The sequence below is a fragment of the Ochotona curzoniae genome, unplaced genomic scaffold (genome assembly GCF_017591425.1).
Source record: "Ochotona curzoniae isolate NIBS_2020 unplaced genomic scaffold, NIBS_Ocur_1.0 scaffold_3208, whole genome shotgun sequence".
Classification (NCBI taxonomy): Eukaryota; Metazoa; Chordata; class Mammalia; order Lagomorpha; family Ochotonidae; genus Ochotona; species Ochotona curzoniae.
In genome coordinates this window covers 5616409-5643117 of record NW_024467106.1, presented here as the reverse complement: position 1 = coordinate 5643117, position 26709 = coordinate 5616409, and the positions used below count along the sequence as shown (strand labels likewise).

Here is a 26709-nt window from a genome sequence, read left to right as displayed (position 1 = left end):
GCGGCTCTCGCGATAATTGCTGGCTCCGCCCAGCGACGCCCTGGATGCCATGTTTCTTGTGGGCAAGCGCCAGATGCTGACAGCCGGAAAGCCGAGCCGGGAGCTATAAAGATTCAGAAGCCGGGTTCGCAGCAGTGCGCCCGGGGGAAGTCAGAGAAGAACGGCTGTTCCTGAGAGTCCCCTGGCCTTGCTGCTTGCTGTGCTCCCTTACCGTAAGGGTCACCCCGGGGGTTTCCTGTCACCCAAGTCCAGCGACCCGCCTGGACCCTGAGGAGTCCGCATTCCGGTCCGGGACTTCAGTGTCCTCGCCACGCCAGACCCTTCGTGGCGTGGGCGGTCCAAGGCATCCAAACAGTCCTTTGGGGACCCCAACCCTGCTGCGATCCCGCCCTCCTGAGTCCCAGACTTGCTCGTCCCACCCTGCACTTTGTAAAATGTCTCGCTATCAGTCCCTCAGCTCCTGCGCGGACGAGACAGTAGTCCGGCTCTGCCCGGGCACTTGCCCCTTAAGGGATCTGTGACACCGCGTCCATGACCAAGCCCCAGGACTGACCCAAGGCCAGGTGAGCCGCGCCGGCCCGGCCCCAGCCCGGGAAAGGATGGGTGTGGCCGTTGCCTCTGGGTGCCGCCGTCGGGGGATGGGTGCCCTGGGAGGAGGTGGGGAACCGAGGTGCCCTCCGGAGCATCGGGGAGCTGTGCAGGAGGGTAGAGGGGCGATCGTCCCCCAATCGGGCAGCTCTGCAGGAGGGTAGAGGGGCGACCGTCCCCCAACCCCTGGAACAGGTGGGCTGGTTGAGGGAGCCCCACGCTCGCCGTCCACCTCGGGGAGGGGGCGCTGCTCTGGCCATCTTGGCCCTCAGGCAATGCGGTGCCCCGTGGCTGCGCAGGGTATGTGGGGTCCTCTCAGCATCCACTGTTGGTGACATTATTACTGGGACTTTCTGAGAGGTGACACCCGCGGTGACACGGTTGGTGGATGCAGAGCCGGGGGTGGGGGTTTTCTCCGGGGTGGTGGCCTCCTGTCCAGTGCTGCTGCTTGCTGGTCACTGAGCAGGCCATGCACACCAGCTCCTGGGCTCAGGGCGGTGCCCCGCCCCCGGGGGCGCCGAGCGATGGGAGAAGATGACTCAGGGTCGGGATCCAGGCTGTGCAACCAGATCCGTGAACCCTTTCGTCCCCATAAACCCGGCTGTGGCAGGGAAGGCACCTGGGAGTTGCATTTGAAATTTGGATTGAACTCCAAGACCTCTCTTGTTAGGATGCTATTGAGTTGTCCTGCTCCCACCCCAACACACATATACACATACGAGGTCATGGCTGAATCCTGAGGAAATGCCCAAAACATAATGCCAGGATCTCACACGGGGCACTGGCTGATGTGGGCCTCAACCCAGATTGCGCCCCTGCCAGCCCAGCCTGCTACTGGCCGAGTTCAAAGCGTCCAGGGCACCCACAGACCTGCGACAATGGCAGTCCCCAGAGCTCTGTGTGTGGCAGGCTGTGGCGAGGGGGCACCTGTCCTGGGGAGGTGGGGGCTGTGTGTGGTCCCCCAGGCCCTAACTGCCCCTCCCTGTGCCCCTGGATCCCGAAGCCTGCTCTGGGAAAAGCAGAAACATGCCACTCTTCTTCCGGAAGCGCAAGCCCAGCGAGGAGGCCCGGAAACGCCTGGAATACCAGATGTGTCTGGTGAGAGAAGGGGGCTGCCCCAGCCTGTCCGTCCTCCACCCTGCCTTGCGCCCTCTTCCACCACTGGGCCTCAGGGGTTATGGACCAGAATCCGGCCACGCGATGAAGCCAGAGCCCCTTGCGGCTCCTTGCTTCTGCACTTCTTTGCCCGGCTTCTTCCCTCTGCTAGGCTTTTTTATTCTGTTTGTTTTCATTTTTTTACACTCAGGCAAAAGAAGCTGGGGCAGATGACATCCTTGACATCTCGCAGTGTGAGCTCTCCGAGGTGAGGGGAGTGACTGGGCGGTGGAGTCCAACAGCCCTCTTTGTTTGGATCCCGCTTCCCCCGGAAAGATGGGGCGTGGTGTGGGGGCTTTGAGAAGGACAGAAGATCCTGGGAGGAGGTGCCTCCTTACCTGACAGAAAAGTGTCCCAGCGGATCCTGCAGGGGCAGTGGGAGAGCCCGCAGGGGCAATGGGGGAGCCTGCGGGGGCAATGGGAGAGCCCGCAGGGGCAATGGGGGAGCCCGCGAGGGCAGTAGGAGAACCTGCGGGGGCAATGGGGGAGCCTGGGTTCTGCAGCTTGAGTTCCTGAGGGGGTCAAGAGGGTGGGACAGCCCCCTGCTGGCTGATTGCTAGAGGCCTGGCCACACCCCTCACTGGCTAGCTGTGGGTCCTAGGACCACACTACCTGTGCTTTGCTCCTCCCCTCCCGGGGCTGGGGGAGGCACTAAACTCCTCTTTCTCTCACTTCAGATTCCTTTTGGCGCTTTTGCAACCTGCAAAGTTCTGCAGAAGAAGGTGAGCAAATGAGTGGGGAACCCCGCACTGCGCATGCACTGATCCGCAGCCCCACAGGAGCCAGGGGCCTGCCTGCTGCTTTGATGCCTTTCTTCCCAAAGTGTCCCTTGCTGTCTGCACTGGCTTGTCACAGTGAGGACAGCAGCCTGTGGGGCTGGCACAGCCCAGGGACCCTCCCACCCTACCACCCGGCTTCGTGACCAGGGTGGCTTCCCTGACCCTCCACCCCAGCGTGAATCTGTGCTTCAGTCTGCAGGTTCAGAGGGAACGGGGGATTTGCCAGAAGGTTTACAGCTGTGAAGGTAGCACTTAGGGGAGCCCCAAGGAAAGCGTCTAGATTCAGGCAGGTGGAAATGCTCTCTGTGCTCTGGGCCAGGCCTTTAATTCGCTTAATCGTCCTGCGTGGCACACGCTTTATTATTCTCCATTTTCTCTCTGAGTACATGGAAACAGGGGAGTGTAGACCACCTGAGCAGCTCCCTGGGGGCTCCCTCTCGCCCCTCTCACCCCTGAAATTCCAGAGCTTAAGGTCATCCAGTTCCACGCTGGGGGAGCCGGTCAGAGCGGCATCTCCTCTGGCAGAGCCTGCAGTAGGCTTGGCCCGTCCCTCCTCACCCCCTCTGGCTCCGTGCACCTGTTATTCTCCTGCAGCCTCACGGTGCCCCCGTCTTTGCCCGGCAGGTGCTGATTGTCCACTCCAACTACCTCACCTCCTTGCTCCCCAAGTCCTGCAGTCTCCTGAGTCTCGCCACCATCAAGGTGCTGGGCCCTTCTGGCTGATCCCGGGGGAAGGAGTGGGTGGGGCAAGGGCCCTTCTCCTGGCTGATCCCCGCGGCAAGGAGGGTAGGACCACAGATGGGGCATCTGTGCCCGCCAAGCGCCAAGTCCCTCCTGACTGGAGCCCTTCCATGATGGGGTGGCTGGGACACAGTCACAGATGACATGTATGGTGGCCCCAGGACAGTTCTGCAGGGACGTGGGCCAGGGGACATGTGAGGGAGGTAGAGATTGGGTGTTTGAACGTCAAGTGCTTTTCCCAGCTGCTTCCCCTTGTGGCTGCAAACTGCCCTTGACCTCTCTGGTGCATGAGTTTCATGGTTGGAAAAATGAGAACATTGGAAACCCTTTTTATGCTTCATAAACGTGTGCGTCGCCTACCTGCGTGAGCACACAGACCCACCGTGTCTCCTCTGCCAGGGGAAGGGAAGGGAAGAGCCATCAGCGGTATTTCCTCACACCCTTGGCTGGCTCTTTGCAAATGTGTATTTATGTGATGGTGTAGTTTTCTCTTTATGCAGACTATTTTATAGTTTACCTTTTTTCGCTTAAAAGTAAAAGTTACTATTTGATGAATAAAGGAAGGGAATGGCATAAAGGACCGAGGTGGGAAGGAGGATTGGTCAATGGGAGAGGAAGGCTTGGTGCTCTGGGGCCAGAGGCAGCCGCACCCTCCCCACCCTACACCTTCCCGCAGCCAGGGAGGGAGCCTGCGGTCTGCCAGGCTGGCTGCTCAGCGCTGCCCCCACCCGGCAGGTGCTGGATCTGCACGCGAATCAGCTGACGGGCCTTCCCGAGGACATGGGGCAGCTGACGGCCCTCCAGGTACGTCTGCAGGAAACAGGAACCCACTTCAGGTCATGGAATGTTCTGACTGCTCTCCCCCATGAAAGCAGCTGCCTGCATGCCAGCTCCCCCTCAACTTTGCTTTTTTTTTTTTTAAAGATGTATTTATTTGATAGGGAGAGACAGAGAGACGTCTAGCAGCCTGCCTGCAGTAGCCAGGGCCAGGCCCAGCCACAGGCAGCAGCCAGGAATTTCTTCAGTGTGGTGGTAGAGGTCCACACCTCTGGGCTATCTTCTGTTGCTTTCCCGGCACATTAGCAGGAAGCTGGATTGGAAGCAGTCAATAGGGCATGATGCGGCATCCCAGGTGGCTTGGCATGCTGTGCCACCACATTCACCAGCCCCCGCCCCTTGCTCCTGAGATCCCAGGGATGCCCTGCTCTGTAGACATCTGCCCGCCATAATTTGGGCATGTGCTTGTGAGTGCCATGAGTTTATAGAAAACAAGCATCCCGGTGAACTTGCCCTTCAGCAGGGAACACTGCCGTCTCCCCTCCCATGCACAGCAGGAATATCACCGACAGCCACTGCATGCTGTGCCTGGGCCAGCCTGGGCCATCTCTGGGCAGCCTGGCATCCCTGGGCCAACCACATCATCTGCTGGTGTCACCCTCTCCTTCTCACAGAGGATAAGGGAGCTCTCCCTTGCACTAAGATGATGCTTCCGCCTGGGCCCGCCTGTCTGCACAGCCTCTCGCTCCGTCTGCCTTGCTGGCTGCTGGTGGCCCCTGATGCTGCCCTCTGCCCTCTCTGTCCTCCCCGTAGAGCTCCTCTCCAGTGTCAGTAGCTGCCCCCCACCCCTTCACCCCAACCCCCTGACTCTGGCTCACCTCCCTGGGAGCTCTGGTCACAGGCAGCCAAGTTCTTGTGCTGTCTGGCTTGAGGTCTGTCTGTTGCTGGCCTGCGGACTCCAAGGGCAGCACTGCTACCTCTCACCCTGCCTGGCTAGCATATGGAGAGGACCAGGGAGCGGTTTAAGTGAAGCACCGCATGGCAGGAAACCAAGCTCGAGAGGGCCGGCCAGGCGAGAGTCATGAGAGCAGAATAGTCGTCGTGGCCCTCAGACCGAGCTCAGCGACCATGCTGTTGGGCAGTCTCCGGACATGGGTGTGCTTGGCACGAAGTGCCGCAGCCACACTTGTAAACTTCCGCATGCCTGACAGTAGCCCGCTACCCCCCTTGGCTCATCCAGTGCCCGTCAGCGGCTCCTTCCTCTCGGCTGCTTGGCTTCCCGTCACATCCATCTTTAAAAGCCACTGAGGGTTAACCCATCAGCCACGCTCACCTCTCCCTGCTGCTTCCTGGAGGGAACCCGACCTGTGCAATCTGGGGGGACTGAGCCCCAGTCCTGGTGCTGCCAGAGGCCAGGAGGGCCTGGAGGCTTGGGGCAGATCCCACCGCCCATGCCACCCCAGTTCCTCCCCCAACCCTCCTCTCCACACACACAATGCCCAGATGCGCACTGCCTCCCACAGGCCTCTCCTGCTCCCTCCATGACTGGTGGGGCAGAGGTGGGCTTGCTTTTGATTTTAAGATTCATTCATTTTAGTTGGAAAGCCAGATGTACAGAGAAGGAGAGATTGAGAGAATGATCTTCCAACTGCTGGTTTATACGCCAAGTGGCCGCAGTGGCTGGAGCTGAGCTGATCCGAAGCCAGGAGCCTCCTCCAGCTCTCCCACACAGGAGGATTAGCCAGTCAATCAAGCCAAAGCAATGGACCCAGGGCTTGTGGTTTTCTCTCTTTTCATTTTTTAAGATTTATTTTTGTTTATTTTTATTACAAAGTCAGATATACAGAGAGGAGGAGAAACAGAGAGGAAGATCTTCCATCCGATGATTCACTCTCCAAGTGAGCACAACTGCTGGTGCTATGCCAGTCTGGAGCTTGGAGCCAGGAACTTCCTCCAGGTCTCCCTGCAGGTGCAGGGTCCCAAGGCCTTGGGCCGTCCTGCACTGCTTTCCCAGGCCACAAGCAGGGAGCTGGATAGGAAGTGGAGCTGCCGGGATTAGAACCGGTGCCTATATGGGATCCTGGCATGTTCAATGCGAGGACTTTAGCTGCAAGGCCATGGCGCCAGGTTTCAATTTGTTTTTAAGGGAAGAGTCTGGGGAAAAGCGTGCATCCATTTTTTTTTCCCCCAAGATTTATTATTTTTATTTGAAAGGGGAATTTATGGCCTGCCACAATATCTCAACTAGCTAATCCTTCACTCCCAAGTGCTGGCATCCCATATGGGCACCAGTTTGTGTCCCAGCTGCTCCATTTCCGATTCAGCTCCCTGCTGGGAAAGCAGCAGAGGATGGCCCAAAGCCTTGGAACTCTGCACCTACACAGGAGAGGCAGAAGAAACTCCTGGCTCCTGGCTTTGGATTAGCCCAGCTCTGGCCATTATGGTCACTTGGAGAGTGACCCAATGGATGGAAGATTTTTCTGTCTGTCCTCTCTGTAAATCTGCCTTTCCAATGAAAATAAGTCTTTGAAAAAGATATGGGGGAAGGGGATCTATAGAGAATCCATCCACTGGTTCACATCTCCCATGTGGATGCAAGGGCCCGGGCCTTGGGCCATCTTTCACTGCTTTCCCAGGCCATTAACAGGGAACTGGATCAGAAATAGAGCAGCTGGGACTTTCAACAGTGCTCATATGAGATGGCAGCACTGCAGGCAGAGGTTTAAACTACTACATTGCAGCACCAGCTCTTGGGCGTTCTTTTAAGGATTATTTTTTGAGAGATCGACAGAGCTCCCATCGTCTCATTCACTCCATGAATGTCCACAATGTCAGAATCCAGGAATGTGGTCCATATCACCCACGTCTTGGCAGGGACCCACTCCCTTGAGCTGCATCACAGGAAGCTGGATCAGGAACGGGGCTAGGACCTGAACCCAGACACAGGTGTGTGAGGCCAGACGCCAGGCATCCTTTGGCAGGGTGCCTGATGGGACCTCGGCTGGAGCTGAGTTCACTGTCTGGGATTTGTTTCCCAGGCACATGACTTCAGCACTCTGAGCCAAGGGCCTCAGTTTACTCATTTCAAATGGACTCATAGCAACCAATGCCTTCGCGGAGCTGGCAGGAGGAGACAAAGGCTGGGTGTGTGACACCTGGATGATGCCATGCCTGAAGCAGGAAACAGGTACACGCTTAGTCACCCCACCCAGGTTTGGCTTCTCACGTCACTGCTTGCTCCTCCTCAGGTGTTGAATGTAGAGAAGAACCAGTTGACGCATCTCCCACGTTCCATCGGGAACCTGGTCCAGCTGCAAACCCTCAATGTTAAAGGTAGGGGGTCAGGAAGGCCAGTCTAGGCAGCCTGTTCCAGCCAGGGGCAGAGGGTACTCCCTACGGAGCCATGGGCTGCCTCTGGTAAGGGGGCAGCCTCCCCTGAGGGCTGTCTGTCTCCGTGGGGAGGAGGGCAGGCGGCTGGGTCAGCTGGGCTGCAGTCTGTGGTTTGTGTGCGTTTTGAGCAGTGGGGAGAGTGACTGCACAGTAACAAGGAGCCCTAGTGGCGGCAGGGAGCAGTGCATCCCACTTGTCCCGCTGTTAGCCCTGAGGCGAGCCATCTTATGCAGCCATGAGGCGGCCAGAGGATGGTACAACCATGCCCAGCAGGCAGAGGAGCCCTACAGCGAACCAGGACCCTGCTGTGGCCCGCGTCCCTCTACACACGCAGCTCCCAGTTCTCTCGGCTCACTGCCCCCAGCTCTCCACACTGAATACCCCCGTGTAGCCGCCTGTCAAACTGTAGGGTTGGTGGGTCCTGCTGACCCCAGGCTGAGGACCACATGGGCAGCGTCTCATCAGACGCCCTGGCTACCTGCGAGGTGGCTGGTGCTATCCTAGTGCTGGCCTGCCCAGGCCCTTGGCTTGGAAGTACCGGGGATGCAAACTTGAACCCAAACCCCATTGTCATGTTCTTAGGGAACCCCAGGTTCCAGGAGCTGGTGTGTTCCCTGAGGTTCAGAGACAAGCACACACACACACACACACACACACACACACACACATACTCACACACACACACACACACACGTGCACCTGCTAGGTATCCGGCAGAGAGCTGCTGCTGGTGTGAGGTGCCAATGCCCAGCTGTGCCACGAGCTCTCTCCTTCTGCAGACAACAGACTAAAGGAGCTTCCCGACAGCCTGGGCGAGCTGCGCAGCCTGCGCACTCTTGACGTCAGCGAAAACAACCTCCGGAGGCTGCCACAGATGCTGGCCCACGTCCGTACCCTGGAGGTCTGTGGGCAACCGTTCACCCTGGGGGGCCCTGGGGGTCCTATACAGCCTGGCCAAACCCCTCTCATTTTCCTGAGGGCCTGCTCTGGTCCCAGAGACCCCTGACAGAGTAGGCAGGAGGCTGGGAGGGCATGAAAGTCTGGGGTGGTGAGGAGAGGAGAGCAAGCCCGTCTGGGACCCTGTGTCAATCAGCAGTGGCTGCCATAATGCAGCACCAGGGCCCCAGAGGGCGGGGGTGTTCAAACCAGAACACCGTTTTCCCAGTCCTGGAGGCCATGAGGGTAAGGCCAAGGTCAGTTCCTTCAACAGCCTTCCCCCATGACTTGTGGATGCTGCCTCCTCACTGGGTCCTCATTGCTGTGCCTGCTGTGTCAGGACCCAGCCTTGTGACCCGTATCTAACTCAGCCACCTCCCTTAAGACAATCCGACCACAGCCACGTGCTGACAGGCAGAGGCTAGTTCAGTGACGAGTGCTCTGGGCCAGGGCCGGCACAGGTCAACTCCTCCCAAACATTGACACGAGGCCAAGGCTCCAGGAAGGCGGGCTCTCAGGGCCAGTGGCCACTGAGCCCTTAAAAGATCCCACAGAATCTCCCCTCTAAGAGTCTGCGTATATTCCTCCAAATGCTTCTTAGGCTGCACCCACGTGAGCAGGTTAGCATATTTTCTTTTAACGAGGCGGGCTCATAGTCTCCGTGCTGTGTGGGACTTGTTTTGTTCACGGACTCATGTGTTTGTCCGAAAACCTGAGCTGCCTGCCGTGCACCAGTTTCCATGGTCACTGCCCAGCACACAGCAGTCAATGACAAGACAACGCAGCTGTCTCGGCTCCCCATGGACGCACACCTGCCAGGCAGAGGAAGCAGACAGCACAGAAATGAAGAGCCATCAGGTGGTTCTAACGGCTTTGCGAGGTGAGGTGAACTGTACCCCTCCCGCATATCTGCAGACGCTGAGCCTCGACGCCTCCTCCATGGTCTATCCCCCGCAGGACGTGTGTGGTGCAGGAACCGCAGCCGTGCAGCAGTTCCTCTGCAGAGGTAAAGCCAGGCCTCCTACCCCCAGCAGCCACCCAGCCAGGGGACAGCAGAGCCCCCAGAGCACCCCTGTGCCTGCCTGCTGGAGCTCGGGGGCAGAGGGCATCAGACAAAAGGAAACACAGCTGCCAGCTGCGGCAGAGAGAGAATCCAGTGAGGCGTCTGGTTGAGGCTGGGGCTAGGAAAGGCTACCCCGGGAAAGGGAGCTGGCTGGCAGCTGCAGCATGCTGAGGACTTTAAAGCAGAGAGGCCTTCCTGGCAGCAGGAGGTGTATGTGTGCTGAAGGGACTTGAGGCAGAATGCAGGGACAGCCGGTGTGGCAGTGTGCCTGGGGAGAGCGCCAGGGCACGGGGGTGGATGGTGGTTTGTTCTCACAGAGATCATTCCAGCTGCGGGAGCAGCCCGGGTGGCAGGCTGGAAGCCAGACCGAACGCCACAGGGCTGATCAGGGAAGAGACGCCGCTGGTCTGCACTTGGAGGCAGGGCAAGACAGTGGGAGGAGCTAGAACCCTAGAGGGGCGGTGGGGCCTGGAGGAGACAGAACTCCCTGACCCCCGGGGGACTTGGGGAACAGAATCCCCACACATCTGGCCCAGACTGAGTCTTGAACTCCTGCCTCAGCCCAGGCTGTTGAGACCCTGGCCCAGCCCTGGCATTAGAGGAGTAAACCAAAGAATGGAAGACCTTTCTCTCTGCCTTTCCAATAAAATGGAACTTTTAATCACAACTTCCCTTCTTGAGGGCTGCCATTTGTGGCAGGCGATTGGCTGAGAAGTGAAGGCTGGACGAGACTCCAGCTTCCTGCTTGTGCTGACCCCGGGAGGCAGTGATGGCTCCTGCCACTCATGTGGGAGACCTGGCTTGAGCCTCTGACTCCCAGCCCCGGTGCTAGTCCAGCTGCTGCAAGCATTTGGAGAAAGACCTAGTGGATGGAATATCTATCTCCCCTAGCTGGCTCTCTGCCTTTCTGTCCTCTTTTTTTTTTTTTTTTTTTAAAGATTTATTTATTTTTTTATTGGAAAGTCACATCATACAGAAAGGAGAGAGAGATAGAGAGAGATCTTCTGTCCGATGATTCACACTCCCCAGGTAGTCACAACAGCTAGAGCTGAGCCGAAATGAAGCCAGGATCTTCTTCCGGGTCTCCCACGTGGGTGCAGGGTCCCAAGGCTTTGGGCCGTCCTCAACTGCTTTCCCAGGCCACAAGCAGGGAGCTGGATGGGAAGTGGAGCTGCCAGGATTAGAACCAGCACCCATATGGGATCCTGGCACATGCTACTAGGCTACCATGCCAGGCCCCTTTCTGCCCTCTTGAACAATGTCTTTAAAGAGGACATAAAGAAAGTCACAGAGGATGTCATAGTGTACAATTCTATGTCCTGCTTTCTTCACTCAAAAATAGATCCTGAAAAAAAAGGGGGCCCAACGTGGTGGCCTAGCAACTAAAGTCCTCACCTTGAACGCACCAAGATCCCATATGGGCGCCATTCTAATCCCGGTGGCCCCGCTTCCCATCCAGCTCATGTTCCCGCCTCAAGGTGTGGTTTAAACGTCTGTACTAAAAGGCCGACAGCCCGTAGCAGCCCGTAGAGGACAGGGAGCGGGGAGAGTCCTCGCTGAGGACGCAGGAGGAGACAGCCCAGGCCAGGGGAGTAAGCAGCACGCCGAGGTCCTGCAGGGGTGGGGCCCGCAGACCTATCTGCCAGGCCGGGCTTTGCCAGACCTCTCCTTGCCCGTGCTGCCTCACATGATGAAGAGGCAGAGCACTCGGCACCCCCCAGGCCCCAGAGTCAGGACCCGTGAGCACTGCCGGGGGGTGAGCATCAGGAGGGGTGAAGCAGTGGGCTGCTGTGGACCGGGGCTGAGGGAACTGGCGGCTCTAGGCCTCTGGGCCGCGTGCTATTCCTAAGTCGTGTCCACCTTCCTGGGCCGGGTCCTCTTCCTAAGCCGTGTCCCTCTTCCTGGGCTGTGTCCCCCTTCCAGGGCCGTGTCCCCCTTCCCGGGCCATGTCCCTTTCCTGGGCAGCCTCTACTCTGTCTCTTGCAGAATCGGGACTGGAGTACTACCCCCCTTCCCAGTACCTGCTGCCAGTGCTGGAGCAGGATAGAACTGAGACCTCCCAGGACAGCCCCGACGGGCCGGCCAACAGACTCTGCAGGGAGGAGATCGAGTGGCAGGTGAGGCAACATGTATGCCGGTGTCACATGACACACGGCTTTTCCCATTGGTGTGAGCTGGAGCAAGCCTGCAGAGCATGGGCCTCTGCCCTCCCACCCACCCTCCGTGGGCAGCCCACCAGGGCACACCTGCGGGCACGTGCTCGGGGCGCCCTCTGCTGAGGTCACTTGTGCAGAAGAGGAATCAGGCTGTACCCCACAAAGGTGGGCAGGCAGGGCTGTGGCTCCCGCTCATCCCGTCAGCAGCTTTGTCACTCGGGTACAGACACCTGCAGACAGGCATTGGTGTGGGCTCCCCACATGCGTCCTCCCTTAAGCGTGGGCAGGTGACCTGAGAGCCCCAAGGGTGAGCAGGCATCCAGGGAATCGGTCACTTCCTTGGTCTTCTTTTGGGAGTGCAGCATGTCCCACGCAGCCTCAAACAGCTCCTTCCCACTGTGCCAAGCCTGCGGCAGCACCTGGGGTCCCCACCTTAGAGCCACCTGCTACTGACACCCAGCCCTGTCCCTGTGGGTCTCTGGGGTGTGCCAGGGGCCAGTCCCCTGCCACCACCTTCTGACCCCTGTCTCTCCCACCAGAACAGATTCTCGGACTACGAGAAGCGGAAGGTGAGAACGGCCCGCCTCCTCTCGGCACCCTTCGCCTCCTCAGAGACCTCAGCTCACAACCTCTGAATCTGAGCTCAAGGGCATGTGCCCGCCGACATCCCCATTTGACAGAGGAGCAGACTGAGCCCACGCCCGGCCCTCTGCCGTGAAGAGTGTTAATTTACAGTTGGGGCTCAGCACTGCTGAGGTCTGGGTTTCCCCCTGTCCCCCACCCCCTGGCCACTCCTGTGACCTAGTGCGCGCAGTACTGCAGCCACTGTCACCAAGCCATCCACTTCCACAGGAGCAGAAGATGCTGGAAAAGCTGGAGTTCGAGCGGCGCCTGGAACTGGGGCAGCGGGAGCACGCCCAGCTCCTCCAGCAGAGCAACAGCCAAAAAGACGAGATCCTGCAGACAGTCAGGGAGGTAGGTGAGCTGCCGGCTGGCAGCAATGGAGCAGGCAGGGCAGGACCTGGGCTGCAGCTCTCCCCTCAGTCCCCAGCCTGTGCAAGAGGGCCCGTAGGGTCGGCCCCCAGCAGTGCCCACCCCGGCCCCCAGCGCCTGCCGGTCCCCGCAGGCTCAGGCCTCCCCTGCCCCCGGCACAGGAGCAGTCCCGGCTGGAGCAGGGCCTGAGCGAGCGCCAGCGCTACCTGGATGCCGAGCGGCAGCGGTTACAGGAGCAGCTGAAGCAGACGGAGCAGAGCATCTCCAACCGCATCCAGAAACTTCTACAGGAGAACCAGAGGTCAGGCTCCCATCCCTCGTGAGAACCTTTGAGGAACCCCACATGGGGGTCCCCTTGGCCCTGCTAGCCCCCAGGTCTCTGCTCTTGCCTCAGCTCTCCCTCTCCCAGCGTGGGGGCTTCCCCCCACGCCCAGCTACAGAGGGAAGAGCCCAGGCCAGCACCACAGGCAATAGCTTCTCACCCTGGGACTGACCCGTGACCTTGGACAGGTGTTGGGCCCAGGTTTCCCAGCTGCAGTGTTGCCATAGCTTCCTGCTGCAGTGGCCTGGGTGGCAGGGAGGGCTTGTGCCAAGGTTGGCCTTTCACCTCGGGGTGGGCTCGGTCCAAATTCCCTGCGTGAGGAGACGCTGCGAGCTGGAGAGATCTCGGGAACCCTGAGGGGGCCACAGCAGGGAGGGTCCAGAAGCAGGTGGTAGCCCGACCTGCTGCTCCAGGCTTCCGGTTCCCCGCTGTGGGTGAGTGACAGGCCCACGCGGGCCGCAGGAGCTGCCCTGGCTGAGTGTTGGGAGTGGACTTTCTCACCTTCTCGGTCCCGAGACCCTGCAGGCTTGTGTGTTCTGTGCTGGTGTTACTGTCGTCTCCAGCGGAAGGCCCTGACACTCCGAGCCTGGCCTGGTCATGAAGGCCCTGTGAGCTCTGCGGGTCACGGGCAGGGGCCCACTGTGGTCTTCTTCATAGGCAAAAGAAAAGCTCGGAGATCCTGAAGTCGCTGGAGAACGAGAGGTGAGCGCTCTTCTAGGCTCTCAGCCGGAAGCAAGCACATCCCAACTTCCTGTAGATTATGCCAGAAACTTCCCTGAAGCTGCAAGGGAACGCCTCAGGGGACATTCCATTCCATAGGCTCCCTGCCTTCCGGTTCCAGAAAAAGTGTACGCTCCTGAGGAAAACTCAGGCATGACAAAGGCTGCAGTGTCCAGCAATGTTAGCAGTATAAACAATTGGAAAAGAAATCCAGATCTCTGCAAAAAATTTTAGTTATGTAAATTATATGTGAAGAAATAATGTACAGTTGTTAAATATCCCGTAAGGGCCAGCACGGTAGCCTAGTGGCTAAATCCTCGCCTTGCATGCACTGGGATCCCATATGGGTGCAGGTTCATGTCCCGGCTGTTTCACTTCCCATCCAGCTTCCTGCTTGTGGGCTAGGAAGGCAGTCAAGGACGGCCCAAGGCCCTGGGACCTTGCACCTGCGTGGGAGGCCCAGAGGAAGCTCCTGGCTCCTGCTTTGGATCAGCGCAGCTCTGGTCTTTTTGGCCACTTGGGCATTGACCCAGCGGACGGAAGCTCTTCTACTCTGTCTCTCCTTCTCTCTGTATATCTACCTTTCCAATAAAAACAAATAAATTTTCTAAAAGTAAAAGGACAGTACTGAACATGTGAAGAGGGGCTGATGGAAGGTACCCTTATTTAAAAAGAAAAAGAAGTTCCATAAAAGAATCCTGCTTGTATATTTTTTTAAGATTTATTTATTTTTACTGCAAAGGCAGATATACAGAGAGGAGAGACAGAGAGGAAGATCTTCGTCCAATGATTCACTCCCCAAGTGGCCGCAATGACTGGGGCTGAGCCAATCTGAAGCCAGGAGCCTCTTCCAGGTCTCCCACACGGGTGCAGGGTCCCGAGGCTTTGGGCCGTCCTTGACTGCTTTCCCAGGCCACAAGCAGGGAGCTGGATGGGAATCAGGGACACTGGGATTAGAACCGGTGCCTGTGTGGGATCCTGGCGCATTTAGGTGAGGACTTTAGCTGCTAGGCTATCATCCTGGACCCCTGGACTACATTTTCTAGCCCAAATGTATTTATTCAGGTCTTGCTTTGTGGTATAGTGGGTAAAGCTGCCACATGCGATGGTGTCCCATGTGGGAGTTACTCATGGCTCTTCTGTTTCATATCCAATCCAGTTCCCTGGAAAAAACGCCGGCTGTTAAAAAAACGTATGTGTGTATTAATTCGCTTGAAAGACAGAGTGGCAAAGAAAAGGAGAGATACAAAAAAAAAACATCTCCCATGTTCTGACTCACTCCTCAGATGGCCTCGTTGGCCAGGGCTGGTCCAGCCCCCAAAGCCAGGAGCCATCTGGGTCTCCCACATGGGTATAGGGGCCCAAGCACTTGGGTCCATCCTCTGCTGCCTTTCCAGGCCCCTTAGCAGGGAGCTGGATCAGAACTGGAGCAGCTGGGACTAGAATCAGCACTGTGGTGTAGGGTGCCAGCACTGCAAGTACCACATCCAGAAGGGCTTCCTGGAGGAGGTGGCATTCAGCTCATGGGAGGCCCTGTGGAAAAGGCTATGTGGTAAGTGGAATTTTTTTTTTTTTAACTTGCTCTAGAATAAGGATGGAGCAGTTGATGTCCATAACCCAGGAGGAGAGCGAGAACCTGCGGCGCCGTGAGATTGCCTGTGAGTCAGGGCGGCCTGCGAAGCGCGTTGGCTGTGCTGCCTGGGCAGCAGTGTCCATTCATGCACCCAGTGTCCATTCAAGTGCTTGCTTCCCGGCCTTCCGGCTTCAGCGTCCTGCTGATGGACAGCAGTCACATTTAGGCAGTGTGGGGGACATTTGGGCATGAGTACCATAGGACATGATACAAATCAGGGTAACTGGCATACCTGTATTATTCTTTGTGTTAAGAAGCATCAAATATGTGTGTGTGTGTGTGATTTGAAAGGCAGAGTTACAGAGAGAGGGGATGGGGACAGAGGGAGAGATCTTCCATCCATTGGTTCACTCCCCAAATGGCCATAGTAGCTGGGCCCATCTGAAGCCAGGAACCAGAACCTTCTTCTGGGTCTCCCATGTGGGTGTGGGAGCCCAAGTACTTGGACCATCCACCGCTCCCTTCTCAGGCACATTAGCAGGGAGCTGCGTCAAAGTGATGCAGCCAGGACTCGAACCAGCGCCCGTATGACAATGCCAGCACTGCTGCAGGTGATAACCCATTCTGCCACAATACTGAATGTCTAGGTTACTTTTATAATTAGAAGAGGAAAAGACTTTGTGGGGTGGTTCCCAGGTAGAGAGCCGGGTGAGGCTCCTCGCCCCCGCCCCCACCGAGGAGCCACCGCCCCCTCGCAGCCCACTCCCTACCTCTCCGCAGCCGCCATGCAGCACATGTTAGCTGAGAGCTGTAAGAACCGACTCATGCAGATGGCCTACGAGTCCCAGCGGCAGCACCTGGTGCAGCAGGCCTGTTCCAGGTAAGCGAAGCGGGAGGATCCCTAGCTGAGGGAGCGGGCAGAGCTGGCCCCGGGCCTGGGGCGGCAGGGGCTGGGCCAGTGGCAGTTCTGGTTCTTCTGTGTGGACCCCGTGATTCCAGGCCGGGGATGAGAAAGGGACAACAGCCACCCCCGTGTCCCGTGCACGTCCCGTGTTCCAGGGACATGGCTGAGTCACTGCGCGTTCTATGAGGACTGAATTGCGTGAGTTCAGTTTTTAGGAAGATTGATTGATATGAATCCCAGAGACAAGAGGAGAGAAAAGGAAGGCAGAGAACAGCCAGGGCAGGGCCTGCTTGAGGGTGCTCCTGGCAGTGGCTGTGAGCTGGCACCTGCTGCCTGCGGGACACGTAGGCAGGAGGCTGTGTTGGAGGCCCAGGGCTAGCTGCGTGGGCCAGCTGCTCTCCTCTCCAAGACAGAGAGAGAGAAATGCCTGGATTTCCCACTGAGTTATGGGGGAGCTGTTGAGCAGTTGGGCCAGTGTGGTGACAGCCTCCTAAGGGTTTGACAAGTCACAGCGTGGGAGAAGGCAAGCCAAGCCCAAGCCAAGGCTGTACTCAGCATGGGCAGACGTGCGGTGGCAGGTTTTGGGGTCAAAGTCACCAGCCTTGCTCTGAGAGCAGATCCACAGCCAGGGTGGGAGTCTCCCAGCCTGGGGTGGGGGCTCGTCTGGGAGGGGCTGGGCAGGGCCAGGCAGCCACAAGAGGGGCGCTGGGAGATGGACTGTCTGCTTCCGATTCCTCCGGCGCTGTGGGTGTGTCCAGCAGGAGGCAGCTCCCACCAGCTTCCGCGAGGTGTCCTGGGGGAGTGACCTGGTTATCTTGGCTGCCTCCCAGGTGCCTGTCCCGTAGCAGGCGCCCCTGAAGTGCTCAGAGAGCCAACCGCTGTGCCGTGTTTCCGGCAGCATGGCCGAGATGGACGAGCGGTTCCAGCAGATCCTGTCGTGGCAGCAGATGGATCAGAACAAGGCCATCACCCACATCCTGCAGGAGGTGAATGGGTGCTGGGCAGGAGGGGCGGGGCTCAGCAGGATGGGGCGGGCTCAGGGGGCGGGGCAAGGAGGGAGTTCAGAGGGTGGAGCTCAGGACTGGGTCCTGCCTTTAGCGTGTAGAACCACGTGCTCTTGGGGACTTAGGAGCGGGGCGGTCAGGCCCAGAGGAGCAGGGAGAGGCTGGGGGCTGGTGTTCTGGGCACTGGATCTAACGAATCCCTTGCTTCCTGGGGGATACTCACCCCTCTCCTCTCGTGGAGGGCTCCAGGTGAGGACTCTGGAGGCAGAAGGTGACAACAATCAGAAAGTCTGTTTCCCAGAGACAGACGTGCCTCTGGGAGGCGCTGGAGCCCGGTGGAGCTGGTGTCCGAGTCAGGGCGGTAGAAGGCCCCAGCCATGGGCTTTGGGGCCATTTAGAGTGTGACCCAGCAGCCGGCCCTCGCAAGCCTTGCACAAGTAGGGTGGGTGCTCTGCCTGGGTGCAGGCGCCGGTGAAGATGCCTGCCTCCTTTGTGCCGGAGCCCTTGGCTTTGGGAACCTGACTGGCTCCCAAGGAGTTTCCTGCTGATGCAAATCCTGGGAGACTCGGGTCACTGGGCTGCTGCCACCCATGGGAGTCCAGGATTGCCTGCCAGCTCCTGGCCTCGGCTGTGACAGGCATTTGGGGAATGAGCCAACAAGTGGGAGCCACTCCCCCATACTGTTTCTCAAAGAAAATTTTTAAAAGTCAAAAGTTAAACAAGTGAGATTGAAAGTGATTTCTCTCTGATAAACAGAAAATCATACATCAAGGTGTGGTGCACATGGCTTTCATTCTGGCCCCGGGTGGGTGCCGGGTGGGCTCCAGGTGGGCACCCAGTGGGCTCCGGGTAGGCATGGGGCAGAGTGGACACTGGGTGGGCTCCAGGTGGGCACGCGGTGGGCTCCGGGTGGGTGCGGGGCAGGGTCGTCGTGCGTGCGCACATGTATGTGAGCAGAGGCTATGGTCCCCCCGCAGAGCGCCATGCAGAAGGCGGCCTTTGAGGCCCTGCAGGTGAAAAAAGACCTGATGCACCGGCACATCCGGAACCAGGTGAGTGTGGGGGCCCTGTCCACTCGACTTGAGGTCCTGTGAGCGCCCTCACGCCAAGGCAGCACTACCATGTGGCCTGGGCTGCTTGGGCAGCCTCCACCCTGACAGTGTCCGCACAGCCCCCACCTCATCAGTGGGACTTCCTTGCCAGGGTACCCAGCTGACCCAGGTGGATGAAGGACACCTGCAGGGTCCCCGGGGCAGATGCCAAGTCCCAGGGGTCCTGACCCCAGACATGGGGGCTAGGCCAGAGCCAGGCCAGGCTCCACTGCACTGGTGGCCTCATTCTGTCCAGAGGTCCAGGACCAGGGCGGACGGGGACTTAAGGACTGTGGGTGGCACTCATCTCATGGTTTCCAACAGACTTCGAATTCCACATTTTCCATGCTTCCTTTTTTTCTTTTTTCTTTTCTTTTCTTTTTTTTTTTTTTTAATACAACCAGCTGATCTTTTTCCCCCTCTTAATTTCACTCGCACATTGCTGGACCTGAAGCTCATTCCTCTGAGTGTGTTAGTGACAGGGACTTGGGGACAGACTGGGGTCCTGAAGACACAGGGTGGCCAAGTCCCTCGCTGGAGGGCATCTGATCTCCCACAGCCCCAGACACAGTACAGCAGGTGCTTCGGAGCCAGCAGGCCACCTACGCTCGATCCACAGAGCTGGGACACCCCAAAAACAGGCCCTCAGAGCCCTGCATCCTCCAGCAGGTTCCTGAACCTCACAGAGCCTTGGGGTCCTCATCCCAGCAGCCAGGGGACGTGATGCTCGCTGAGTGCACAGCCCAGACCTAGCTCAGGCTCTGGTCAGGGTACCAGTCCCATCCTTCCCACCCACCCCAGTCCCAGGGGTGAGCCCAGGCTCCTGCATCCCAGAGCCCCCCTGACCACCCCCCAAGAAAGATTTCTTAGACCCCACATGAACACCCAAGAGCAGAACCCAAAATAGAGCCTGAGTGATGTGAGTAAAACCACACCCTGTCTCGTCTTCTGTTTAGATTAAGTTAATAGAGACTGAGTTATTGCAGCTGACACAGCTGGAGTTAAAGAGGAAAGTCCTGGACACAGAGACACTGCAGGTATGTGGGGCTTCCGGCCTGCTGCCCTGCCCACCCAAGGGAGCCCCCAGTCTGGCCTGGAAGGCATGGGGCAGGCTGAGGCTCGAGGCCACGGCAGCCCCTGGAAGGCAGGAGGGGCTTGTGGCTCAGGCACCCAGGCCTCATCCTTGTCCTCATTCTGCGTTTCTTTCCATGGCGTGGAGCAGGCTCCCTGCTGTTGCTGCTGGGCTGCGTGGCACCCCAGGGAGCAGCTGGTGTCCCAAGGATGCCTGCAGGAGAGAGCTCAGCCCAAGCCACAGTCTCATGTCCTGCCCACCGAAATCAGGCCCTGGCAGGCAGTGGCCGGTACTGGGTCTGGAGCCTCCATCCCCTGAGATGCATGCTGAGGGCTGGGATGTGAGGACAGGAGGCCATACCCAACTACAGAGCAGCCCTCACCCACCTGGCACCGTGTCTGTCCTCTGTACCAAAGCTCACACCATCCCCAGTGACCCTGAGGGCTGCTCGCCGGTCTGCCCCATGTGTGTATGTGACCCTGCCCTTCCCGACCCTCCATCCCCCTCCCCAGGCCCTCAGAGAAAGGTGATACAGCCCCTTGGGAGCCTCCAGGTGGTCCTCAGAGATGAGGGGTCAGGGGCTCACTGCTCAGCAGGTACCTGTTAGAGTGGGTGGAGCTTGGCACCAGAAGGGGGAACACAGCTTGAGCACCTCCTCTGTGGGTTTACAGCAGCCCTCCCCTCCATCTGCTTCTGCCCATGTTCTCCATGGTCAGTGAGACCAAAATTTGCCATTTCTTTTGTTTGACATTTGTCACCACTCCATTTTGTCATCATCACTGGGGTCCACTGATGCCCTAAACCCCACAGGGAAGGGATGTGCAGGTTTGGGAAGAGGGGGTGGGGGTGCTAGCACAGCAGGGCCTTTTGGCTTTGTCCCCCAGTGGGGCAGAGCCTCAAAGCGGAGCCACCAACTGAGGATTGGGGGAAGAAAACGCGGTCCCAGCCCATCTGGGTTGGGCCCCTGCACTACCAGCTGTGGGGACTCGTGGGGACTAGGCGAGCTCACTGGGCCCTGGGCGTGACCCTGTGTTGCAGGAGATGGTTTCGGAGCAGCGCTGGGCACTCAGCACCCTGCTGCAGCAGCTGCTCAAGGAGAAGGCGCAGCGTGAGCAGGAACTCCGGGAAATGCTGGTGCGTGCGCATTGCCCGTGGCCAATGTCATCGTGCCACACTGCCAGTGTTCCCCTGCCTGCCCAGCCCGTGTCCCCCGATGGCCAGCATCCTCCACGCAGACTTTCCTAAATGCAGTCGCAGCGGGTGGAAATACTCGTTCTTGGAATAGTTGTGGAAGAAGCTCCCGGTGTCGGGGAGAAGTGGTCCCTCCCTGGCTGGCAGCTGTGCATTTTCCCGATGTGCGTATTTCTAGCCATTGGCCTATATTCCACTCTTTTTTATGTAAATTTTATTTTTTATAATGATTGCAAAGTTGATCAGGCTGGGAAGGAGTGAGGGTTAGGGAAAATTGGGTGAATTCATTGCTTCCAAATTTGCTATTTCTTCTGTAGTTCCTGGGGGCAGGAGAGAGACAAAGGGTGAAACCGCTCATGACTTTCCACACGCCCCAGTGCCCAGGGACGAGGAACCGCCACCTCATCTCCACCCAGAGTCCCAGTGTGTACAAATTCCGAGGGTTCTGGCCAAGTGGCTTGGATAGTTCTGACATGCTGCCAATTTCACTGATCCAAAGATGGTGTCACCCTCCCAGTGTCCGTCGGCTCCATCCACCGAGGTTTTTTGCTGTCACCGTTTGTTTGGGGTTGTTGTCCGGTTAGTTCTGTTCTGCTACAGCACCAAATGTGCTGCATGTTCTTTTACAACAGGGCCTGTGTCCACTGCTCCAGCTTTTTCATTAAGTAGGACATGTTCTGGCAGGCGAGTCCAAGGACTCAAGCCAGGCGTCCCAGGCACCACTGGATCCCCCTCCCCTGAGGCTCATAAACCCAGCACCCACCTCGCAGGCAGGCCCCAGGACCCGAGCCAGGCAACCCGAGCCCCACCAGGTTCCCTACCCCTGGTGCTCACGAGTCCGTCACTCACCTAGAAAACGGACCCCAGGGATCTGGGCCAGGCTTTCATCTCCTTTTCGTGCCATGAAAGTCTCTCCATGTCTGCATTGGTATGGGTGGTACTTAGCCAGGCCCTGTCGCCAGCGATGTGCCAAGTTCTCAAAGTGTCTGTCACACTAAGTATGTGACAACAGCACGGTGGTCAGGGGGGTGGGAAGGTGTGATTGGTGAGCTTCAGGCAGGAGTGGTTTGTCCCCTAAAGTCCAGGTGGGTCAGATGCTGGCCCAGGACAGGGTAGCAGAACCACACGCACCCCTGGATGCCTCCTCCAGGCCAGCAGACCGCTGTGCAAGGAGACCGGAGCTGAGCACGCTGTGTGTCACCGTAAGCAGCTCCTTGCCAGCCCCGGGCAAGCACAGGTGGCACGGGCTCCTCACTGTCACAGAGCCCTGACACTGGGCAAGCACAGTCAGTTGCCACAGGCTCCTGCGTTTGCTCTCAGTGGGTCTGGGAGGACTGGCCTCCCCACCCCAGCAGGACATGTCCAGACAGGGACCCAGATGTCCATCACCTTTGGAGGGCCAAGGACAAGAGGCAGCCAGCTCAGGGAGGTCCAGAGGGACTCAGGGAGATGCTGTTCTCAGTCCCCAGCCCTCAGCAGGGCAGCAGTGGCTCACAACATGCCCCGGAGCCGCCCAGACTCGGGTCTGCAGCCTGGGCAAGTGCCTCCTCCCCAAGTGCATCCCTGGAACAGCATCTGTGAGAACTGACAGATGCACGAGAGGAGGCCCTGGGCAGGCAGCTGTGAGCTTTACGCATTACACTTTGCTCCCTGACAAGTGGATGGGAGGGTCACCCGCCCAGAGGGAGTGAGAAGTCCGGGTTCAGGGCTCCCTGGCTAAGGGAGTGCGGTTGGGCAAGTCAGTTACCTCCCAAGAGATCATATTCAGCAGTCAGCCGGGACAGGCTGCCTCCCGCCTTTCTCAGAGTTTAAACTTGAGCTGAGCGGGTAGAAGAGTCCCCTCTGAAATCCCAAGCACATCCAGTTGTTCAGAGGAGCCACGCTCAGGGCCGTGGTGGTCATCATCCTTGTCTTTATGGTCGTCACCACAGTTTGTAGGAAGTGATCCGTGACTAACAGTGGCTGCTTCGTTCTTGGCAGACGGAGTTAGAAGCCAAAAGCGAGACCAAGCAGGAGAATTACTGGCTCATTCAGTACCAGCGCCTGCTGCACCAGAAGCCTTTGTCCTTGAAGCTGCAGGTGAGGCCAGTGGTGCCCGCCGGTCTGGGGAGCCATGAGGGCGCCTCACGGAGGTGCCCTGCTGCTGCTCTGCCCTGGGCACTGATGTGTGGGGCAGGAGTCAGACCACGTGGGAGGATGGGAGCTGCTGTCCTTGAAGGGCTTGGGGAATGGGAAAGATGTGACTCTGACTGTCTCTCTCACACACATATACACACAGATGTCATTCTCACACACAGGCGCATGCACACACACACACACACAGGCGCATGCTCGCTCAAGCCTTCCATTTTCACGACATCTGAGCTGCTGCATGTGTGCTGTGTGGCATGCTACTGTTCTGGCGGCAGTGGTGACACGCTATGCCCAGATGTACACCTGTATCACCATCTTGGGTCCGGGTCACTTCTTGGTACTAAATGTGGGTGCTCCTGGGTTATCGAGGCAGGCCCTTCTGAACAGATGTTGAGCCACTTCCTGTTGGCAGGTCTGCAGGCCTGTGCCCCACGCACCTCTGGACACGTCCACCTGTGTGTCTGTGGGGAGAATCTCTGGAAGGCCTTCTGCCATTGCCTCTGCAGGAGGAAGGCATGGAGCGCCCTCTGGTGGCCATCCTGGTGGAGCTGTCGGCCGAGCACTACCTGCCCCTCTTCGCGTACCATCGCCTGTCACTGGACGCGCTGAGCAGGATGAGCCCCGGGGACCTGGCCAAGGTGGGGAGCTGCAGCACCTGGGGGAAGCGGAGGGAGCAGGGAGGCAGGCCGATCCAAAGGTCCACCCGTCCAACTTGCTGTTTGTGTAGTTTGCTATAAGGACTATCGTGGTTAACTGAGCCAGGGCACCTTGCCTTTGAAGCGGGACACTTGCCCCCAGCCACCTGTGGGTAGCCTGTGTCCATCTGGCCAGCCAGTCCTGCTGACCGCCAGCCCTGCCAACCAAGACTGATCCTCAGGGTGTCCCTGGGAGGGTCTGGTCCAGCCCACCCCCACCCATGGCTTCCCGGCAACCGCAGCTCTGCCTGAACCCCGCACATGTAAGCCTTGCAGTTACCTCTCAGGACAGAGTTGGTAGCCCCTGCTAGGCCTGTGCTGCAGAGCGTGGCTGTGCCAGGCAGGAGACACGGGCAGCCTCTCTAGATGAGCAAACGTCCCCACCTGGCAGGAACTTGCCGAGGCCACCCAGGGTGGGCTGGCTCCAGGGTCTCTACTCTGCCACTCTGCTGTTCTGTGGGCTGGTCCCCCATGGGCTCTGGTGACCGAGGGACCATGTGACTCAGTTCTTCTCTCCTTCCCCACCCCCTGCCGGCCTTATCCTCTGGGAGCCCTCCCGATGTGACCAACAGGAGGTCCCGCCCTGGGAGACACCTGCTGAACCACAGCTGTTTCTAGCATTTTCTTTTGGGCCTCAGCTTCTCCCCCTGCCAGACTGCTTGTCGGAGCCCGGGCCCAAGCAATCACCCTCCCAGCTCTACTGCTGGCCCCCTCAGGCTGACCCCAGGTCCCGGCAGCGAGGGGCCACCCGTCATGTATGGCTCCCCAGCTCCCAGCCCCTCCTCCAGCCCTGCCAGGCCACAGCCTGCTCAGCCTTGTTCTGCCGCAGGTGGGCGTCTCAGAAGCTGGCCTGCAGCAGGAGATTCTCCGCAGAGTCCAGGAGCTGCTGGCCATGGCCAGCACCCAGCCAGGTACTGCCCCCGGGCATCTCCAGTAGGGACCATAGCTGTGATGGCCATGGGTGGGGGTCCCTTGCCAACATTGCAGGCTGGGGCCTGGGTGACACCATCCATGGCCAGTCCTGAAACTCCCTGCCCAAGGCCTCACAAAGCCTGACATGTCTGTTATCCAGCTGCTTTCTTTTTTTTTTTTCTTTTAAATTAACTTGTTTGTTTGAAGACAGCATCAGAGAGAGAAAGAGGGTGTGGCTCACACACACATCCGGAGCAGCAGGTGCAACTCAAGTCCCTGGGCTCCTCCCCTCCTGCTGGGGCCCTCGGTTTGTTCTGGGCTCCCTCCGCCCCAGACCCAGCTGTCACAGATGTTTGAGGAGCAAAGCAGAGGATGGAAGTTTTCTCTCTGCCCTTTGAACAAAAGGGCAAATAAACAAGTAAATGCTGGTTTTTAAGAGGCCCTAATTAGAATGTGCTGCTACCCTCCTCCCAGCCTTGGCAGGAGGCAGGGTGTGCAGAAGGCATTGTACAGGTGGGAGAGTGAGGCTTGGAGAAGAGAGAGAGCTCGAGGGAAAGAAGGCCCTTCCCTCACTGCCCGCCCCCCGCCCCAGCTCACTTGCCTGCAGGTGGGGCTGGGGGAGACCCCAAGGGGTGGGGTCAGCAAGAGATGACCCTGGCTCAGCCTGTCTCTCTGGTCCCCACAGAGCTGAAACCAGCCAAGGACGAGGCCCTGGAATCACCCATGGCTCCCCAAGAGCCCCCCGAGTTGGTGAGGCCGTCGGCTCCCCCAGCAGAGCTGGAGGCACCGGCCTCGGAGTGTGTCGTGTGCCTGGAACGGGAGGTGAGTCTGTCCCCAGCCCGCCCACAGCTGCCTGGCCTGGCCAGCGGCCGGCCGGCCTCTCTAGGCCTGTGGGGGAATTTCTGCACTGTTTTCTTCTGTTGCACAAGTCTACTATATTCATGGCAACTTTTGGAAAAAGAAAAATCCAGGAAACAGAGATGAGCCATGATCCCATGACCCGAGTGTGAGCGGTGCTGATGTCACTTTCTGAAGCTTTTTCCTCGTTTCCAGAAAAGGGCTGTTCATCTCCCCGTGCAGGTGAAACACTGCAAGGCCTCAAATCTCGGTCACATGATTTTCCCCCAAAAGTCATCTTTTCAAAATTGCAGCAGAATCAATACCTGGGCATGCAACAGAGGCCCCTGCCCTTGCCTGCCCAAGCAACCCCCTGTGGAAGATGGCACGAGTGGCCCCGTGGGCCGGTGGGGTGGAAGGACACACCGCCTTAGCCAGGCCCAACCCTCGGCCCTGCCGGGAGCTCCGGCTGGCCCAATGTCACAAGCAGGCTGACACTCTGGAGTATGTCCTCAATGGCTTCCTGAGGAAAACTGGGCACAGCCCCGTTCCTACCCGTGGGGACAACAGAGGATGGGGTGCGAGTCTGGGATGGGTAGGGGAGGGGGACCAGGACCTTAAAGCCAGGGCATGCGCAGATATGCGGGCTCCACTTTGGTAAGCAGGCCTCAGGCTGACGGGAGGGGGTTGTTTTGTTTTTATAAAACAAGGAGTGACAGCCCCCAGCCTGGGAGCAGGTCTGGGGTTTTTCTCATCCTAGAGGGTGGGATCTTGCCCTGACGACCCCCTTCTGCCCACGCTCTCCCCTCAGGCTCAGATGATCTTCCTGAATTGTGGCCATGTCTGCTGCTGCCAGCCGTGCTGCCAGCCGCTGCGCACCTGCCCACTGTGCCGCCAGGAGATCACCCAGCGCCTCCGCATCTACCACAGCAGCTGAGTGCCCGCACCCCCGCCACCCCTGCCTCCACTGCCTGGCACACCGAGGCCGGGCCAGGGCCGCTCCATAGCCGCAGGACCAGGGGGACGCCTGGCTGTGCTGGTGCAAGACGGGCCTGGAGTGTGAAGGCCACCCCCATGGGGGCTTGGGCAGGGACTGGCTGTGCCGCTGCCCAGCTGTGGGCAGGTGACCATGTGCAGGGGGGCCAGACCAGCCTGAGAAAGGGTACAGGGCAGGTTGGTGTCCCCCCAGGCTTCCCCTCAGCTGCTTTTCAGCCCTCAGGTCATCCCATCCATCCACCCCTGTACCGCCTCACCCCAGCAGGAATGTCAATAAACTCAACCTCAGCCCTGGGGCCGCCTGGGAATCTGGCAGGGAAGGGCAGGGCCCTGGGCCTAGGAGCTGGGAGAGGTTCTTCCAGGGGAGGGGCCGGGAACACCCTGAACCAAACTGCAGGCCAAACATGAGGGTGCCCGCACCTGCCTCCTCCACCACGCTGAGCCCAGGGCCCGGTGCGGGCAGACAAGGAGACTGGGACCTCTGCAGCAGGGGCAGGGAAGGGCTGGACCTGGAGCCCAGGCACCGCCTGTCCCTATGGTCACTTAGCTGTGCAGGTGGTGCACTGCACAATTTCAGGGTCAGTACACACAGCACCGGATGGACACCTTCTCTGGCAGGTGGCAGGCTTGCTCGGGGCACCCAGCTCTGCCCCTGGCTCACACAGCAACCCTGGGCCGGCC

At 58.8% G+C, this 26709-nt stretch overlaps 1 protein-coding gene across 1 annotated transcript; it reads left to right on the top strand.

The window, feature by feature from the left end:
• Positions 1–60: 60 nt before the first annotated feature.
• LRSAM1 (leucine rich repeat and sterile alpha motif containing 1) lies at positions 61–26324 on the top strand. Its single transcript, XM_041004292.1, has 26 exons — positions 61–212; positions 450–563; positions 1592–1686; positions 1895–1951; positions 2421–2465; positions 3147–3224; positions 3999–4067; positions 7289–7373; positions 8210–8331; positions 9282–9372; positions 11416–11546; positions 12125–12154; positions 12438–12560; positions 12740–12879; positions 13558–13602; positions 15208–15278; positions 15974–16073; positions 16996–17083; positions 18079–18153; positions 19149–19229; positions 20303–20398; positions 22436–22534; positions 23095–23226; positions 24113–24194; positions 24881–25017; positions 25844–26324. The coding sequence occupies exons 3-26, from the start codon at positions 1615–1617 to the stop codon at positions 25967–25969; spliced, it is 2175 nt and encodes a 724-aa protein (XP_040860226.1). The 5' UTR covers positions 61–212; positions 450–563; positions 1592–1614; the 3' UTR covers positions 25970–26324.
• The last annotated feature ends 385 nt before the right edge of the window (positions 26325–26709 follow it).

Coding starts and splice junctions, on each gene's coding strand:
- LRSAM1 (XM_041004292.1), top strand. CDS start 1,615: ATGCCACTCTTCTTCCGGAAGCGCAAGCCCAGCGAGGAGGCCCGGAAA. Junction 19,230..20,302: donor TGGACACAGAGACACTGCAG/GTATGTGGGGCT, acceptor CCTGTGTTGCAG/GAGATGGTTTCGGAGCAGCG. Junction 25,018..25,843: donor TCGTGTGCCTGGAACGGGAG/GTGAGTCTGTCC, acceptor CTCTCCCCTCAG/GCTCAGATGATCTTCCTGAA.